This window comes from Mya arenaria, chromosome 11 (genome assembly GCF_026914265.1).
Source record: "Mya arenaria isolate MELC-2E11 chromosome 11, ASM2691426v1".
NCBI lineage: Eukaryota > Metazoa > Mollusca > Bivalvia > Myida > Myidae > Mya > Mya arenaria.
This window is the reverse complement of record NC_069132.1, coordinates 47,566,065-47,585,141: the sequence shown is the minus strand read 5'-3', so window position 1 is coordinate 47,585,141 and position 19,077 is coordinate 47,566,065. Positions and strand designations below refer to the sequence as shown.

Genomic DNA, 19,077 nt, shown 5'->3' with positions numbered 1-19,077 from the left:
CATAGTACTTGCAGTTGAAAAAAAAAATGTACAATAATTTTAAACATGCTGTACAAATGTAAAATTAAATAAAACAAAATGTCAATCCAAGGACATGGAAATAACATTGCACTCCTAAGAACCACATACTGCAATCAGATTTAGATCAGAAATACCTTGGCAAGAACTATTCTTTGAACTTGTTCACATTGTAGAGAAATTAAAATGGTGGAAGAAAAGATATGGCAAAAATCCCTTGTCAGACTTTACTACAAAACCCATTTAGAGAGGGCAGATAGAGGACTAGATAGTAAAAGTATGCAAAAGATTGGGTTTGTTGTGCGAGCTGATAAGCACTGCCGATAATGGTGATGAGCCCGATGATTGGACTGATTGCAGTTTCCAGCCCAGGACTGCCAAACTGATAAACCTGCCAGGCCAGATAACCTACCTTCAGCACATGAACATCACAATTCTGAAATTGTAAATTGTTTTAGTAAAACTGCATTATTTATCTATGATTCAATTACTATTTTAATGGAGAAAATAGATTTTTCAAGAGTTAATACTGCCATTTTTTTTAGATATTTATTGAAGAATTAATTGCTTCTGAAATCAGAAAACTACATCAAGATTTTTGCCCATGCAATCAGAAATAATAAGCATTTAAGAAATTTAAAAAATCAAAGAGATTTTCTAGCTAAACAAAAATGCTGTATGCATCTTACAAGCATTTGAAGGACAGCAGAATCTGACTCAAAATAAAATAAAAAAAAATGCCAGGATGTGGAATTATGACAATAATGCAAAAACTTCTGCATAAATCAGGATTAATAAGAAAAGTCTTAAAAGCTGTATAATGACTGTCTAACATACTGGGAAAAAGAGCAGCAGAGGCGGCCATGATTGTTTTACTTTTGCACTAACTGTCAACAGATAATCAGCCACTGTCATTCCACCTATCATTCAAGATTAACACAATGTGAATATTACACTGCACAAGACTACAGGTGCCAGAAATTATGACCAATGTTTACAAGACAAAAAAAATGATGCCAACTTCTGAGTCTTAAACATTTTTTTTGCGAGACAATTTATTTTAGGAATTTTCAAAATAGAATGCCAAGATAACAGATAGGAGAACAATCTAAAAAAAATCTGAAGTATTTATAGTTTTAAGAATTTCTTTCCTTAAACTGATCAGACATTTTGATATAACTTAAGATGAAATTGATCAAGAGCAAAGGTGTACCATAAAATAATACAAGCCTGAAGTTTTCTAACAAGGACTATTTTCAAGAAACCAGCACTATAAAACCACTATATAAGTGAACCAGTCAATTTGAAAATGTCTTGCAATTAATGGAATTAGATGCACTTGGGTCTTTTCCTTAGCTTGTAATTTTGGACCTGCAGGCCTAGGACTTTACTTTAGAACTACTTTAGCTAAAGAACTTCAGCGAACACGTTATATATTACCGTTCTGGATGTTTTAATGTGTTGTAAACATAAAAAAAATAAATATCAACATTAAAGTTATGGAAGCCAGAACTAGAACTACTTAGATCAACAGCTGAAGAAACAAAGGAAATCAATTGTGCAATTAAAAATTACTGATCATTGATATCATTTCCTCCTTCATTAGGGGCTTCAAGGCATTGCCATTTTCCATTTTCATTTCTTAGAGATTAATTAAAGAGTCTTACCTTATCGCTGAAGAGTAACCAACAAGGGGTATAATTATGACATGGGAGATAATAATGTAATTATATGGCTAGGTCAGATAGCAATTACCAGAAAGACAACTGTACCAACAGGCGCTTAGGTGATTAGTTCGCAACTAAATACCAGGCATCAACCCTTTAACACAAGTTTATGATGTTCATTAACATTTTCCACTTGCCTCAAAACTTTCCTTTGCACCATAGCTAAGGAGGGAAAATTTCAAGAAAAACAACACTCTTCTAATGGCTGTAATAGGATACTTAAAAATAATACTAAAGGTAACTATATTCTAGCAAGCAGCAGATACAACCATTAAAATGTTCAATTAATTCAAAATGTAGTTTGATAAATTATCTGGAATTCATAATAATGCCATAAAAAAGTGAAATAAGATCTATACAGCCTCACTAAATAAATCACATTCTTGTCTTAAAACAAATGAAATGTAATATTTCCAATGGCAATGAAGCAGATAATGGAGGTATTCTGTCATTGGGTTAGGTATTCTATTATGGGGTAAAAAGGATGTAGTTATACTATCATGGGGTTTAGAGAATTGAGGTATAACATATGGGGTTAAGAGAATGGAGGTACATGTATACTATTATGTGGTTTAAAGGGATGGAGATATAATAGTATATGGTTAAGGGAAAGGAGGTATTATATGTATTTTATTATGGGGTTAAGGGAATTGAGATGATATAGTATGGGGTTAAGGGAATGGAGGAATTATATTATGGGGTAAAGGGAATGGAGGTAATATATTATGGGGTTAAGGGAATGGAGATTATATATTATGGGGGTAAGGGAATGATTATATATTATTGGGGTAAGGGAATGGAGATTATATATTATGAGGTTAAGGAAATAAAGGAAATATATTATGGTGTTAAGGGAATGGAGATAATATATTATGGGGTTAAGGGAATTGAGATTATATATTATGGGGTTAAGGGAATGGAGGTAATATATTGTGGGGGTGAGGGAATTGAGATAATATATTATGGGGTTAAGGGAATGGAGGTAATAAATTATGGTACTAAGGGAATGGAGGTAATATATTATAGGGTTAAGGGAATTGAGATAATATATTATGGTGTGAAGGGAATTGAGATAATATATTATGGGGCTAAGGGAATTGAGATAATATATTATGGAGTTTAGCCTATTGAGATAATATATTATGGTGTTAAGGGAATGGAGTTAATATATTATGGGGTTGAAGGAATTGAGATAATATATTATGGGGTTAAGGGAACGGAGGTAGTATATTATGGGGTTAAGGGAATGGAGGAAATATATTATGGGGTTAAGGGAATGGAGGAAATATATTATGGTGTTAAGGGAATGGAGGAAATAAATTATGGGGTTAAAGGAATGGAGGTAATATATTATGGGGTTAAGAGAATTGAGGTTTAATATTATGGGGTTAAGAGAGAGGGGGTATAATATAATAGGGTTAATGAATTGAAGTATACTATAACGGGGTAAATGCAAAAAGGTGCAAAATCAGATATATTAATGGTCTTGGTACCTTAAATCATTAACCCAACAAATTATCATCTCAAGTTGGGAAGGATTTTGTGTCCATCTTTAACTTTCCCCAGCAAGACCTTGTGTCTATTAAGGCATGACTGATCTAAGTGCTCTCCAAACTCTATGGTCAGTTTTAATGAGAGAGAAGGAGCAATGGACATTTGGAATTTGACAGCCATCTTGTAAAATTCCTATCATGCTGGAAATATAATCATCCACTTGCTAGTGGAGTATGCCCAACTAAATTATCATTATTTACAACAGGGGCAGATAATGTGGAAACAGATCCTTTTTGTGTGAAAAAAGCTGATAAAGAAGAGCAATATTCATGACATAAGTTAAAATATCAATAAACTGTATTAAGCCATAAATGAGATTGCATTGTATAGGCAAACCTGTGTCATTATAGGCAAACCCGTGTCATTGTTAGCAAACCTGTGTCATTGTAAGCAAACCCTGTGTCATTGTTAGCAAACCCGTGTCAATGTAAGCAAACCTGTGTCATTGTAAGCAAACCCTGTGTCATTGTAAGCAAATTTGTGTCATTGTAAGCAAAACCCTGTGTCATTGTAAGCAAACCCTGTGTCATTGTAAGCAAATATGTGTCATTGTAAGCAAACCTGTGTCATTGTAAGCAAACCCCATGTCATTGTAAGCAAACCTGTGTCATTGTAAGCAAACCTGTGTCATTGTAAGAAAACTTGTTGCATTGAAAGCAAACTTGTGGAATCAAACATTATCATTGTAAAATAACTTGAAACAATATTGGGCTAACTGTAGCACATAAGTTCTAGGGTGAGATTTGAAGAATTACAGATTGTATTACAATTATTTACTTACTGTTTCTGAAATATATTAATGGTAAAGAAGCTATTGTATCCAAAACAATTACCCTACAAAAAAACTAAAGCGAGAAGGCAAAAGCATTACCAAGGCAATACAACAACATCAGAAGGCAATATTTCCCCAGTCTATTATTGTGTGGATGGGGGGATGTTGCTGAGTGGCGCCAGATTACACTGAAAGTAATCAATCATTGCCCATCGGAAAATGACACTGTATCCACAATAGAAATAATACCAGCTCACCTAACTGTTTAAAGTCTTCAATTAATATTGGCAAAAAAATAATTGCTGTATGTAGAAATACAACTGCATCTTTAAATTTTGGGAAATGCTCAGTAGTTTATTTGCGCTCCAAAAAAGAGCCTTTCTCAAACTGATGATCTAAGAAAGATAATTTGAAATTCTGTTAATCATTCATACCACTTGAGTTACATCCCTTGTTTAAATTCCAATGCGGATATTGTAAAAAAAAAATGAAGATAACATCACTAAGAGATTTTACAATGTGTGGAGTTTTTGACTGACATTTTGAAAGCAGGGGCTGCTATTTCTCAAGGATATAGTGGCAGATATTACCCAATCTTATCATAAATAGTTCTAGGAAGTAGTGCCTGGCAGAGTGACTATAAAATAAACCTAGAAAATGCTAGATTTAGCGAAAACTGAAACCATTTGCCAACTATATTTATGAGAAGCTGATAAAATACTTGTGCCATTGCCTACCTCTTGGGTCTTATCATCTATCTCAGAAAATTCCACTCATGCCACGGGGTAGGGATAATTTGGATGGGGACCCTCCATGATTCATATCTCCAGGAAAAACACCGAAATAACATTTATATAGCTGCTTAACCAAACATAAGTTTCACATTCATTGATAACTCTGAGAAGCTACTTTTGCACTTGAGATAAATTAATCTTGCTGGGAGAATGGGATAAAATCCACCAGCCATTTGCCACCCCTAACTGACTCCAGCTGTTTCAATTTTGAATACCTCTGAATCACAAAGTCACTGTGTTTACAAATTTCAAGATTTTTCCAGTTTTAATTAATCAGAAATTCCCATGCCAAAGGGCGGAACAGCAAAAAAGGTTTATCTGTTGTAATGGTTCAAATCAACACATATTTTGAAATCAAATGACTAGAAACTTTTTTGACAAGATATCACCCTTAAGCTTAGCCATTAGTTTATTTTTTAAACTGATCTGTTTCAAGGAATTCGAAATTCTGATCGATGCATAGAAATTGTTTGAAGTTTTCTCCATTAATTTGTGAAATAACACAAACAACTCAACGAGAATGCTAAATGTTAAGTCTGAGTAGTATTTATCATGGAACATCATCACAAAATGCCAAGTGAAAGCTTTTTATGGCACAAGTCACATGTACCTGGGAGACAAAAGCTAAGAACAATAGAAGTAAAATGTGCAGGCTCTGAAATAAACCACACTGATAACCATGTCTTCATTTCCTGATTCTTGTTGATCAGATAGAAGATGATAGTCACTAATGAAGGCATGTCGCCTTGGTTACCAGGTCTGACAAGTTCTACCAACATTAAATCAACCTAGATGCAAGAAGCCAGATCTCTTCAGCCAGTAAACCTATTGGGAGACATCTTATGTAACTGTGTACACACTATGGTCGATTTGCTGTGAACATTGCAAAAGACTTGCCTTGAACATTGCAAAAGGTTAGATCATTTATATACTGCAAATATTCATCAAAATAAACAGAAAGCAGAAACTGAACTCTGACACACCAGCCTGAAGTATGACACACCAACTGCGCTGTAGCATATTGAAATATTGCAGTGTTTATGTTCAAATCTTCTGTTTATACCGTTTCAGGTAATTCACAATTTGACCGAAAGATGAGTTTGAATTATCCGATAAAAGTATACCATATTCAATTGTTTCCTTGGTTACCTGCTGGAGTGTCTCTCGCCATAAATTTGGTCATATTTGCCGCTGGTTTTCTTTGACTTCCGTCCAGCTCAGATGCAAACCATAAACTGGGAACCAAAACTGGCAAATTGGTTTCCATTTTCTTGCATTGTAACTGCTGCTACCCCCAACTGGGAAGCTGCTGGGGCCAATGAAAATGATGAGTTGGAAACCAAAACTGATGAGCTGGTTCCCTGTATGTAAGTTGTGTCTTTTTGCTCTTGGGAACCTGTCTTCCCCCTTATTTATGCATCTGCAAAACAAAGACAAAGGTTTCAGATAGCTGCAATACCTCCAGATATACTGCAGCTGATCACAAAACATGGACACAATGCAAACATTGGGCTTGAATTAATCAGCCTGATTGTTTCTCTTGGAATTATCAAACTTCTTCTTTTACTATGCTTTCCTGTACAAAAGTGCTACGAGTATAAATACATATGGTATAAGACCTAGATAATGTAAGATTACTATTATAGTTAGTAATTTCAGGGGAATAACATTGTTAAACGTTTTGGAAAAACTGTTCACGAGTTTGATTAATGACAGGCTATCACAATGGGCAGAATTTTATCATGTATACATTGAATCACAGGCTGGGTTTAGGGCAAAAATGGGAACCATTGATAATATTTTTGCATTGCATGGGTTGATTAATCATATTATAAGCCAAAACAAAAAGCTATATTGTGTATTTGTTGACTTTTCCAAAGCCTTTGATTATATTGTAAGAGAGAATCTTTGGTTTAAAATACATAGACTCGGAATCAGAGGCAGACTGTTTAACGTTATAAAATCAATGTATGGTCATGTAAAAACAAGAGTTCGACTCAACTGTGAGCTTGGTAATATTTTTGAGAGCTGTTTAGGTGTACGGCAAGGTGAATGCCTCTCGCCATTTCTATTTTCAATGTATATCAATGATTTAGAAGAGGTTTTATATTTACAAGGAGCTAAAGGCATTAGTACAGACATGTTAAAAATTTTCTTGCTAATGTACGCTGACGACATAGTCATATTTGCGGAGTCAGGTGAAGAGTTACAATCAAATTTAAATATACTCAGTGAGTATTGTAACAGGTGGAAACTAAAGGTCAACATTGACAAAACAAAAGTTTTAATCTTCCGAAAAGGTGGAAGAATTTCTGCTAATTTACGTTTCTATTATGATGCTAATATCTTAGATATAGTCAGCCACTTTACGTATCTTGGCGTAGTATTTACGACAGGTGGTTCTTTTCTGCAAGCAACAACAACACTCGCTGGACAAGCAACAAAAGCAATTTTCCGTTTAAAAAAATATTTAAATAAATTTACAAATATTACACCCGGTCATAATTTAGAGCTCTTTGATAAACTAATTAAACCTATACTATTGTATGGGTCTGAAATCTGGGGTACCTCTAAAAGGATGGCCATTGAACGCATCCATACTCTTTACGTCAAATCTGTGCTATGTGTGAAAAAACAACCCAAAACGACTTTGTTTACGCCGAGACTGGTAGACTTGATATTAATTCATATAGTATAATCAATATGGTGCGGTTTTGGTTTAAAGTAATAAATTCGCAAGCACACAAATATCTTAACATGGTTTATAAAATAATGTTGCAAGATATAGAAACACGTCCACGATCTACAAATTGGGCAATGAGTATCAGAAAGATTCTTACAGATATAGGTTTTTATCATATTTGGCTCAACCAGGGTGTCAATGATATCCCGCTATTTATGTCTCTTTTAAAACAACGTGTCAGAGATATTTTTATTCAAACCCTTGAAAGTAGGATCCATGACTCTTCAAGAGCAAGATTTTACAGTACTTTCGTTAATTTTAATTTCCAACCCTATTTGAACTGCGTTAATATTCCAAAATATAGAATAGCACTTAGTAAATTAAGAATGAGCGCACATAGATTGAATGTAGAAGTGGGTAGATGGAATAGAACTCCTTTGAATGAAAGGCTGTGCCCTATATGCAATGAACTTGAAGACGAGTTTCATTTTATTTTTGAATGCCAGATGTATGTTCAGATAAGAAATAATTACATACCGAGATATTATCGTCAACGACCCTCTATGTTAAAAGCTATCGAACTTTTACAGTCAGAAAATAAACATATACTACGTAACGTTTCCATCTTTGTGTACAAGGCTTTTGAATTGAGAAATCGAAATGCTCAAATGTTACACTAAGTGTTGTTCCCTTACCTGTCATATTGTAAATTGCACTTTTTTCATAATGTATAGTTTCAAAGAATTGAATATTTAAATGTACTTCGTTGATTATAATATGTTATTGCTTGTGAATGACATTAGCACTAACACCATCACGTAGAGATATCTACACAATACAACTTATAGGAATATAGCTTAAACAGTATTAATTATTTTTATTTATTTTCTTTTTTTCTTTCTTTTTTCAGGCTTTCATTCATTTTTATAACTGATCGCCATGTATATATGCAGAATATTCAATTTATCAATGATCAAGGGTCATCTTTGACTTATATCATTGTCTTTATTATGTGAACTGTTTTATACGAAATAAACTTTGTTCTGTTCTATGATATGAAGGGCCAGAATTTGAACATTTGGTACCTGTAGAGGAGGATGAAACTGTATTCCCTCATTCCAGACACATTATAGATACTCTAACTTTGTAATGCTCAGCTATTCTTGATTTTTTACTTTACACGTTTCTAAAATTATAAAAGAATAAAAGCAATATGTTTGGGATAATTTACCACACAAATATAAGTTCCGAGAAATCGTGTGTAGCTACTGATACTGACAAACATACATGCATAAATTATTTGAAAAAGTAAAAAGAAAAAGTTGCCCATAATTGCTAAAAAAAAATGTGAAATAGCACAACAAAAGCTGGGTTATGCCCTCAACCTTGTAGCTGTAGTGTCACATAAACAACTGGTAAAAAAGCATGGCAAAGCGAGGTTTTGCCCTCAACTCAGTAGCTGTTGTGTCACATAAACAACTGGTAAAAAAGCATGGCAAAGCGAGGTTTTGCCCTCAACTCAGTAGCTGGTGTGTCACATAAACAACTGGTAAAAAAGAATGGCAAAGCGAGGTTTTGCCCTCAACTCAGTAGCTGGTGTGTCACATAAACAACTGCTATAAAAGCATGGCAAAGCGAGGTTTTGCCCTCAACTCAGTAGCTGGTGTGTCACATAAATAACTGGTATAAAAGCATGGCAAAGCAAGGTTTTGCCCTCAACTCAGTAGCTGTTGTGTCACATAAATAACTGCTATAAAAGCATGGCAAAGCAAGGTTTTGCCCTCAACTCAGTAGCTGGTGTGTCACATAAATAACTGGTATAAAAGCATGGCAAAGCAAGGTTTTGCCCTCAACTCAGTAGCTGGTGTGTCACATAAACAAGTGCTATAAAAGCATGGCAAAGCGAGGTTTTGCCCTCAACTCAGTAGCTGGTGTGTCACATAAACAACTGCTATAAAAGCATGGCAAAGCAAGGTTTTGCCCTCAACTCAGTAGCTGTTGTGTCACATAAATAACTGGTAAAAAAGAATGGCAAAGTGAGGTGGTGCCCTCAACTCAGTAGCTGGTGTGTCACATAAACAACTGGTATAAAAGCATGGCAAAGCAAGGTCTTGCCCTCAACTCAGTAGCCGATGTGTCACATAAATAACTGGTAAAAAGGCATGGCAAAGTGAGATGGTACCCTCAACTCCATAGCTGGTGTGTCACATAAACAAAAGCACCAGCAAGCAGATGCCAATGCTTGAAAATCAGACAAGCTTAAAATGGCTTAGTTACGCCCCTGGTTATGTCACCATCTAACATAGGTGTTAGGAAAACCCCATTTTACCCACTTTCTTGCTCAATCAACAATAATGGCACTAGAAAAGCTTGAAGCCTGATGAGACCCTAGTGTCAGGGATGATGGATCACTGTTTGGAAGCCTGACATTTTCACAGTGATAATGCCTTTATTATGACTCTTGTTACACACTGAGTCTAGCTGACTTGCAATCATGCACTTATTAGCAAACCTATCTTCCTATATTACTTTTTTGCTTTGATTTATTACTTTCATTATGTTTCATTATGCTCAATTTTAAACCTATATCATTGAGTAATATTTAATGGTGTAAGGAAATTCTAAAAAGAAGGCAAAATTTCAGCAATTCCATTTAAAAAGTTGTTTTTCCAATAAAGAACATAAGTTGTGCATTATTGGGCAATCTGTAGGTAAAAGGCTGATGGATAAAAAATCATCAGAATCCTGCCTATTTTGATGGATATAGTATTAAAAGCATACCATCATTAGCATGCAGTTACTGTAATGCATCTGAAATTATTATTGACAAAAAAAACAGGCAAGTGTCAACCCCAGAATAATACCGCCTGGTGGTAAATGGCTCTTCACTGCTCATAGACACTAGAAAAAAGGTGCTTTTTCTTTCTTGGAAGTTTTACTCATAAATTGTATGTTATTTTGTAATTTCAGGTTTATCAATGCAAGGCGGAGAATTGTCCAGCCAATGATAGATCAGTCAAACAGAGCCGGTGAGTTTAATGGCATGCATTTACATTTCAACATTCAAATGTGTATTAAATATAGTATAGCTACATTGTTTATTAATTCATTCTCATACCCAGTCAATATCACCTATTATAAGGCAAAGAATTTATGTTCACCCGATGATCATACTTTTATAAGAATTTTGTTCAAGTCTATAGTACTGTGACAGACTGCTTCTGGGATGTGTTGCATAACCAGTAATATCTCCAATGCATTCACAGCTGGCATTTGTTAATTTGTGCACAGCAAGAAGGCAATACCTTTTGCATAAAATGAAAATAAAAACTGTCCAAGATAGTTCCATTTCTACCTCCCATGGCACATCAAACTATTGATTGACAGAAAATAAAGAGTGTCAGAAAGATGTAACACACAAGGCTTACATGTTGGGTGCAACAAGGAGTAATTGTTTGCCATAAAATAATTACTCTGTCTCATATTTTTATGATAGAAAAAATTGTCAATTTTCTTTCCTGACTATCAGTCATGTTGTTTTTCTTGATGTATAAAATATTTTATTACAGTTGATAATTTATTGTCACACAATGATCTCATAATGTTATCAGTATGTTTATTATAAGAAATAACTGCAAAATAAATCACTTATATTTCTACTGTAGTAAATATAACATTAAAAGCGAGATTAGTTATATATAGGAGACAATTTTATTGATAAGGAATTGAAACCAGTGTTATGTTTAATATTGTCTAATAAATAAATAAATTGACATAAATCACACAAAAATCATTTTAAATTTTGCAAGTCTAACTTTTTTGATTCAGACATATACTCTATAAATTCATATAAGAAATAAATCCATTATCCATGAAAGAATGTTCCCGCAATGCAGAGTTTTAAATGTTAATTCGTTTTCAATTTGAATATATTTTACCGTTAAATGTTCCTTAATGCTGATATGGTGCTGTTTTTTCACGTTATTTGTTCATTTGAACAATAAATGATAGATGCAAACAAGGTTATAATGTATTTTTCATTGATTGTTCCACTGTAAAATTGCTATGTTATGGAAATAGCAAGAGCATCTGAATTTCAATCTTGAGTGTTTTCTTACAAAATAACTATTTATCATCTTTAATCAATGAAATGCTCTTCATTACATGGATTTATTCTCTCATTAATTTTCTAAAACCTGAGATTTGTGTCTGAGCAATGAATTTATGGAAATCTGGAGAACATACACTGTCTGATAAATGTTACCCAGGCCACCCTTAATAGGTTTTGGTTTGCAACTGGCCAACCCAGGGGGCTGTTAAAGATCTTAGTTGTGAAGTGAAATGATCTTAGTGCCATACCAGTCTGTTTGTTATTTTGCTATATATGTGTGTAAAATTGTGAATTTTTGCTAGTATCAAAATGAAAAACAAAGTCAGGGAAATGAAAACATTGATTGTTGGTGTCTGAGACATCCCTACAGTTTCAAGAGTTTGTACGTTACGACATATATATAAGATCCTTTAATGAAACCGGCCTTAGCTGGGTTTTTTTTACAATGGATGGCCCTATATGACAGGATGACCTAATATGACATGGATGGCCCTATATGACAGGATGGCCTAATATGACATGGATGGCCCTATATGCCATGAATGGACTTGTATATGTCATAAATGGACCTGTATATGTAATGTATGGGCCTGTATGTGACAGGATGGTCCCATTTGACATGGTTGACACTATATGACATGGATGGTCCTTCATGGCAGGATGGCCCTATATGACATATTAATGGCCATATAAAACAGGATGGCCCTGTATGATATGGCTGGCCGTATATGACTAGATGGCCATATACGACAGGATGGCCCCTTATGACATAGATAGCCCTAAATGACAGAATGGCTCTTATGTCATAGATGGCTCTATACAATTTGGCCTATATGACAGGATGGCTGACTATGACATGATTGACATGATGGCTGTCAGAACAGCCCTATGTGACATGGATGGCCCTTTATATGTGACATGGTTGGCCCTATTTCACAGATTAGCCTTATATGTCATGGATGGTCCTACATGACAGGATGGCCCTATATGACATGGATGGCCCTAAATGTGTCATGAATGGCCCTATATGACATGGATGGCTGTACATAAAAGGATGGTCTATATGACATGATGGCCCTATATGACAGAATGGCCCTAATTTCATGGATGGCCCTAAATGTGACCTGGATGGCCCTATATGCCACAGATGGTCCTACATTACAGGATGGCCCTATGTGACATGAATTGTCCTTAATGACAGGATGGCCCTATATGACTTGGATGGCCTAATAATGACAGAAATGCCCTGTTTTCATAGGTGACCCAATATGACATGGATATTTCTATATGACATGATGGCCCTATATAACAAAATGGCCCTAATGTCATGGATGGCCCTAAATGTGACATGAATAGCCCTATATGCCACGGATGGTGATGGTCCTACATGACAGGATGGTTCTATTTGGCATGGATGGTCCTTAATGACAGAATGGCCCTATATGACATGGATGGCCCTATATTACAGAATTGCCCTCATGTCATGGATGGCCTTTATATGACATGGATGGCCGTAAATGTGACATGGATGGCTCCATGTGACAGGATGGTCGATATGACATGGTTGCCCTATATGACATGATTGCCCTATATGACAGAATGGCCCTAAATGTGACATGGATGGCCCTAAATGTGTCATGGATGGCCCATAAAGTTTCATGGATGGCCCATAATGTGTCATGGATGGCCCTATGATATGACATTTGGATGGCTCTACATAACATCCAGTGGCACTATATGATATGATGATAGCTGTTTCAGAAATGATTTCCCTATGCCACATGGATAGCCCTATATAACAGAATTGCCCTAGATGGCATCTGGATGGCCTTATATGTCAACCTGATCACCATTATGACAGGATGGCCCTATATGAATTGGATGACACTATATGACATCACTGACCCTATACAACAGAATGACCCTATATGGCAAGGATGGCCCTATACGACAGGATGGCCCTATATGATATGGATGACCCTACACGACCGGTTATTCCTATATAACAGGCTGGCCGTATATAACAGGATGGCCCTACATGACATAGGCCTATATGACATTTGAATGGCCCTATATGGCACGGATGGCCCTATATTACAGAATGGCCTTATATAAGATCTGCATAATTTAAGTTATGGGGTTAGTAGGTGACCCAATATGGGATATACGGGGCAAAGAAAACCATAGCGGGTGAGAGCCAAGGTCATTACTAAAACATCCCTAAAGATACTAAAACAAAATTTGGTAAACATGTTGCCAGAGACAATATGCATGAGCACAGCAAGGCCCTTAACTCTGGCTTTAATGATCTATGAGTTATGCCCCCAGTTCAACTGCATTTATGTTTGCTCTGCAGCACTTTTGTTCACTTTATACCATCCATTACTTTACAAAATGGCTTATCAGACTTTTTATTCCATATTGAGGCAATCCATGGATGATAAGTATTTACAACTTCATGAAACAATATACAATTAGAAAAACATAGAAAATAGAAACTAACTCAGCACCCATGAAGGTGTCAATCTCTCAACAAAAAAGTTTACAGGTTTGATTATCCAGCAGCCAATTTTGTATATCCTCTCATTATGTTGATGGTACAAGTACAGGATTCTACTGACTACAGCTTTTGGATTAAACCAGCATTGTCTCTGCACTCAATCTGAAACACTTATATATGGCATTCATATTGGAAAGAAAATATTTTTTTGCTAATCAAAAAAAGTATAATTCTTTAGTCATACTAAGCTTGCAAAAAATCATATACTGTTTGTTTCCTGCTTTCAAATCAGTGAAATTTAACTTGCCACAAATATACATCTATCATTACTGCTAATGATTAAAATATTATAATTTATTTATGCTGTATAAAATTCATTGTATTTTAATGACAGTATAGAGGTGATTATGAAATAATGTCAACTGTAGTCATTTATCATTTCCGATGCTTTATAAACGTTTATATTAATGCTTTTTCTTTTTTTTGGAGCCATTTCTTATGTTGTTTTCTTTTGTATGCTTGCATAGAAGCCATACAAAGAAAACTATCAAAAGATGAGTCTAATAGTTAACCACCTCTTGTCCTAAAGAGCCTTGGGTTCGATTTCCAACAAAGAGGCACAAGTCAGTGTTTTTTTCTGACTGATATTTGGGTTGAAACTTGGCCCCATTCCAAATGTTAAAACATATACTTTTTCCAATTTTGATAATAAAATTCCCAATTTTGTTATGAAATATATATATTTATTATTATGTTTTTATAATAAATTCAGAAATACTCTGGCACCATTCTAAAAATGGTGAAAGGACACATTGAAGTACTGTATATATTTATTGTTATGTTTTTATAATAAATTCAGAAATACTCTGGCACCATTCTAAAAATGGTGAAAGGACACATTAAAGTACTGTTTTCTATCCAGGAAATTAAATTACTTATTTTAATAGTTTAATTTTATTCATTTATTTCAAATCAACCTCTGTGTTATATTAATACGTTTGATATTTATATAAAACTAAGTTGTATCCTGACAATCTACTACCAAAGACATGTTTTTCATTATTCTGCACCTATTATTCCCTAGCAGTCTCAAAATAGAATATTAGGAATTAAGGGTGTTCCTGGGAAAAGATAATAAGTAATTATATGGAGAAATAATTAAATTCCTGAAGATGAATACAGTACTTATTAACTCTCCAGAAGAGGAGAAAAAAAGTTTCAGCTACTCTTCGCAGATGATGGGGGGGAAAAGTAGCACTCAACAGGTGGCACCATTTACACCTTGACTGAATTTGTTGCTATGAAATTTTACATTTTTGCAGCACACAATCAAATTAGGTGAAAATGAATATGATGATGAAGATGCTGAAATTTAATTATTTCTGGATTTTCAGCATTGTTAAAATGTTTTCTTAAGAATAATGACATTTAAATAGAGTGAAATAGAGAAAACATCTCTTCTAGATCTACATTTGATTAAATTAAAATGACATAAATGTAACTCATCCACTGCAAAAACTTTCTGCACTCTTAATTTCTGTAAACTTAACAGTATATGTAGTTTAAAAAGGTGAAAACACGCTCACTGTAGCTTCAGATTAAATTAAGAGGAAAATTTCACTTGGTTTTGATAATACATGTTAATGTGTAATCAGAATCTAAATAGTTGCTGATTGGGACAACATCCAATGAAAATTGTTATGAATTTATAATGAACACACCATTATTTTATGCTCTTGTAATGTTAGCAAATGAAAACATTATCAATATTCAACAAACATTTGTCTGGAGTTAATTAAATCAGAAAAGAGTATCTCTTTCTACATCTAATGAGGTTTTCCCTTGAGTCAAGACCAATGAACATATCCACCGATGCAAGAAAAATATTCATTGAAACTGTTTTCTGGAAATCATTGATTACATTGAAAATTTATCAAAGAAGTTATTGAACATGAGTACCAAGTTTCATATGAATATCTTGAATGGTGTTTGAGTAATGGCCAAGGTTAAGGTTTTTGCATGATGACAACACTGAAAACGACACCAACAATGATGCCAAGGCTATGACAATTCAAACACTATTTTAAAAAGAAATAAACCCAGCTCAAAACCTTATACAACTCAATTGTACATGGTACAATGTAGCATTAAACCCATGCATCTTATGTATTGTTCTTGAGTTCATTTATGAAGAACATTCATTAAGCAAACCTTTACCCAAAAGATTTGCTCCCTTCAAAGTCCCAAATTGACTAACAGATCTCCAAAGACTCCCATTAAGCCTACTTCTCTTCTTAAAACCAAAAGTAACTGATAATATTGCAAAATCTCTACCCATTGCTATCAAGTCAAGCTACTATTCTGAAAACAGAAAGTCCCTCTGCAATCAATGTCCGAAGTGTGTCTACATCCTTATTACAGAATTATGTGTGTCTACATGCACTCAAAACTGTCTGGGTTTGTGTCAAGGTATGCTCATGAGTCAAAAATATGAAGGGTCTTTATTTACTTAGAGTGTTCACGTTTGTATGTCTGTCTGTTTCAGCTCCCGGGGCACATGCAGGGTACAGTCCTGATGGATCTCTCTCCTGGGAAAACCACAATATGCAAATGGGGCATGGCATGTACAGTAAGTGTCACTTTTTTCATTTCTACAAATACAAGTGGGGTTGATACCAGTGTTTTCTCAAACCTTTTGTAAATGGGGCCAGGGTGTCTAAAAAATGTTGTCAAATATAAAAATTAATAATAAAAAGGAGGTCCGTGGTTGCTAAGGAATGTGATGGTTAATAGGGAAGCAAACCATTGTTGAGGGATTTATGAATACTAAGAAAAAAATGTGGTTGCTAAGGAAGTTTATGGTTGCTAAGGAGGTCCATGGTTGTTAAGGGAAGGGTGTTGGTGAGGTTAAAGCTGCTACTAAGGAAGTCATACATGTAGGTCTCTTAGAAAAAAGGTTGTTGCCAAGGATGTTTTTTTAATGGAAATAAGGCGTTTTGAAGAAAGTTGGTAAAGGACCAATAGACAAGTCTTCGCAGTAAATATCTAAGCTCTCTGTACTTCAGTAATGGAGAAAAATATTATGAAAATCTTATTAAATATTTTTCTTATAAAAGTCTAAGTAAAATAAGGGGCCTCAATGCAGGACCAACATTGACCCCAGAAGTATGATTTAAACAAACTTGGTAGAGAACAACAAGGCATTGCTACACGCAAAATGACTAAGCCTTAGGCCTGGCAGTTTTGGATGATTTGTCTTTCTATAAGTCTACATTAAACTTACCCAGCCTCCTGGCGGCCATGTTTGATATCGCTTAAAGGAATTAAGGTTCACACAAGGAACATTTCTGTAGAAATATTTCATAAACATGTGTGCGTTGTCAGTAGAGCTCAAAACAACACTGTACAATATTTGCTACTTTGGTGCCTTATAGCATTAACCCCAAGATTACATGCCCTAAATGATCTGAAGGTATGCCTTACGTTTGTCCAAGGCTGATTGTCAAAGATTTCAGAGTAATGGATCAGATAATCATACAATTATGTACATGTGCTATTATTCAGATTGACAACAGTTTCTGGCACAAGGTCATTGTATTGATACCCTTTTAAACTCTTGAAGCTCTATCTGATTTTCTCAGGTTACTGAGAATTTCAGTGTGCAATGGTGAAATATGTATGTTCCCATAAAATGAAATGAAGTTATCATTCATTCATTACATTATGTTAACAGTGATCAAACAAGATATTCAATTTTGTACAAATGTTCCTCTAAATGTCATAATGCTCCTATTTGCCACCCACAAGGGCACATTACCCCATTAACCTCCAGGGATTGTTGTTCCCAATCCACAGCATTTCATCAGCTAGCCATCATGTGAATTTGAAATTAAAATATATACAATCACAAGCCTGTGTGTTAAATGTGCCATGGACAAATACAAAAAGATCTAACGATTACATTTTACATACTAAACTTCACACATCAAATGATGTATTATCTTGAATGTTCTGATGTCTTATCATAAATCATTGGTAATTTCAGAAAAAGGCCTATAATTGAGCTGAATTTATGCTTAAATATTAACACCTGGGAGGCCCATTCTAATTACGTATTTTTTTACCTTCAAGGCAGGCAAACTTAGGCTTTTGGTTTAAAATTGCTTCATTTTCATAATGAGCAGTTTCCATTTTCATATACCCAGTCTTGTCAAGTTTTATTTCATCAAAACATAATGATCAACTATCACTTAGCTAAGTAAATTGCACATCCAAATCAAGAGTGCCAAGATGGCAGAATATAATCACATGATGTGTAGAATTTGTAACTGATTACATGGACATAGGTGACTTTAATTTATGCAAATAATGTTTAACTTGATGGAGGTCCTAGAAATGAATAAGGAACCTTTCAACATTCATGTAGTTTTCATTTATGCTCGAGTTATTCTTCAAGTTTGACTGTCCTTGAATTTAATTGTATTTTCTTTCAACTAATTGAACTTTGAAAAATAAACTCTTGTTAAATATATAAATATGGTTGTGTCAAGATTGTTGTTTAACTGGTATAAGCTTTCTAGATTTATAATTAATCTATCATTGATACTGATAGTGTATGCTTGTCATTGACCATTCCTAATTTTGAGAGTGAAAGTGGTTTAAGATGTCTGTCTCCCATCCAAGAGGTCAAAAGTTTGAGCCTCAATAAGGAGACATTCTCTTTGCTCTTTGCCTCTAAAAATGACACAAGTAATGGATACATGTTTACAAAGAGTTTTAAGCCTGACTTAAGACTCAAGACTGCAAATCTTAATTTTAATAAATGTCTTACTAGCAGAGCATTGATGGTGAATATTACTTGATATTACCATTAACTAGTGACACTGTAATTAACACAGATTTTGTAAAGTATGTAATT

General features: G+C 34.5%; 1 protein-coding gene across 2 annotated transcripts in view; it reads left to right on the top strand.

Moving 5' to 3' along the window:
• LOC128207547 (homeobox protein Meis1-like) overlaps nucleotides 1-19,077 on the top strand; it is a 130,967-nt gene that overhangs the window by 105,419 nt on the left and 6,471 nt on the right. For both annotated transcript variants that reach the window (XM_052910528.1, XM_052910527.1), the window contains 2 exons: nucleotides 10,519-10,577; nucleotides 16,705-16,788. In XM_052910528.1, the coding sequence (XP_052766488.1) occupies nucleotides 10,519-10,577; nucleotides 16,705-16,788 (143 nt within the window). The remainder of the gene's footprint in view (nucleotides 1-10,518; nucleotides 10,578-16,704; nucleotides 16,789-19,077) is intronic.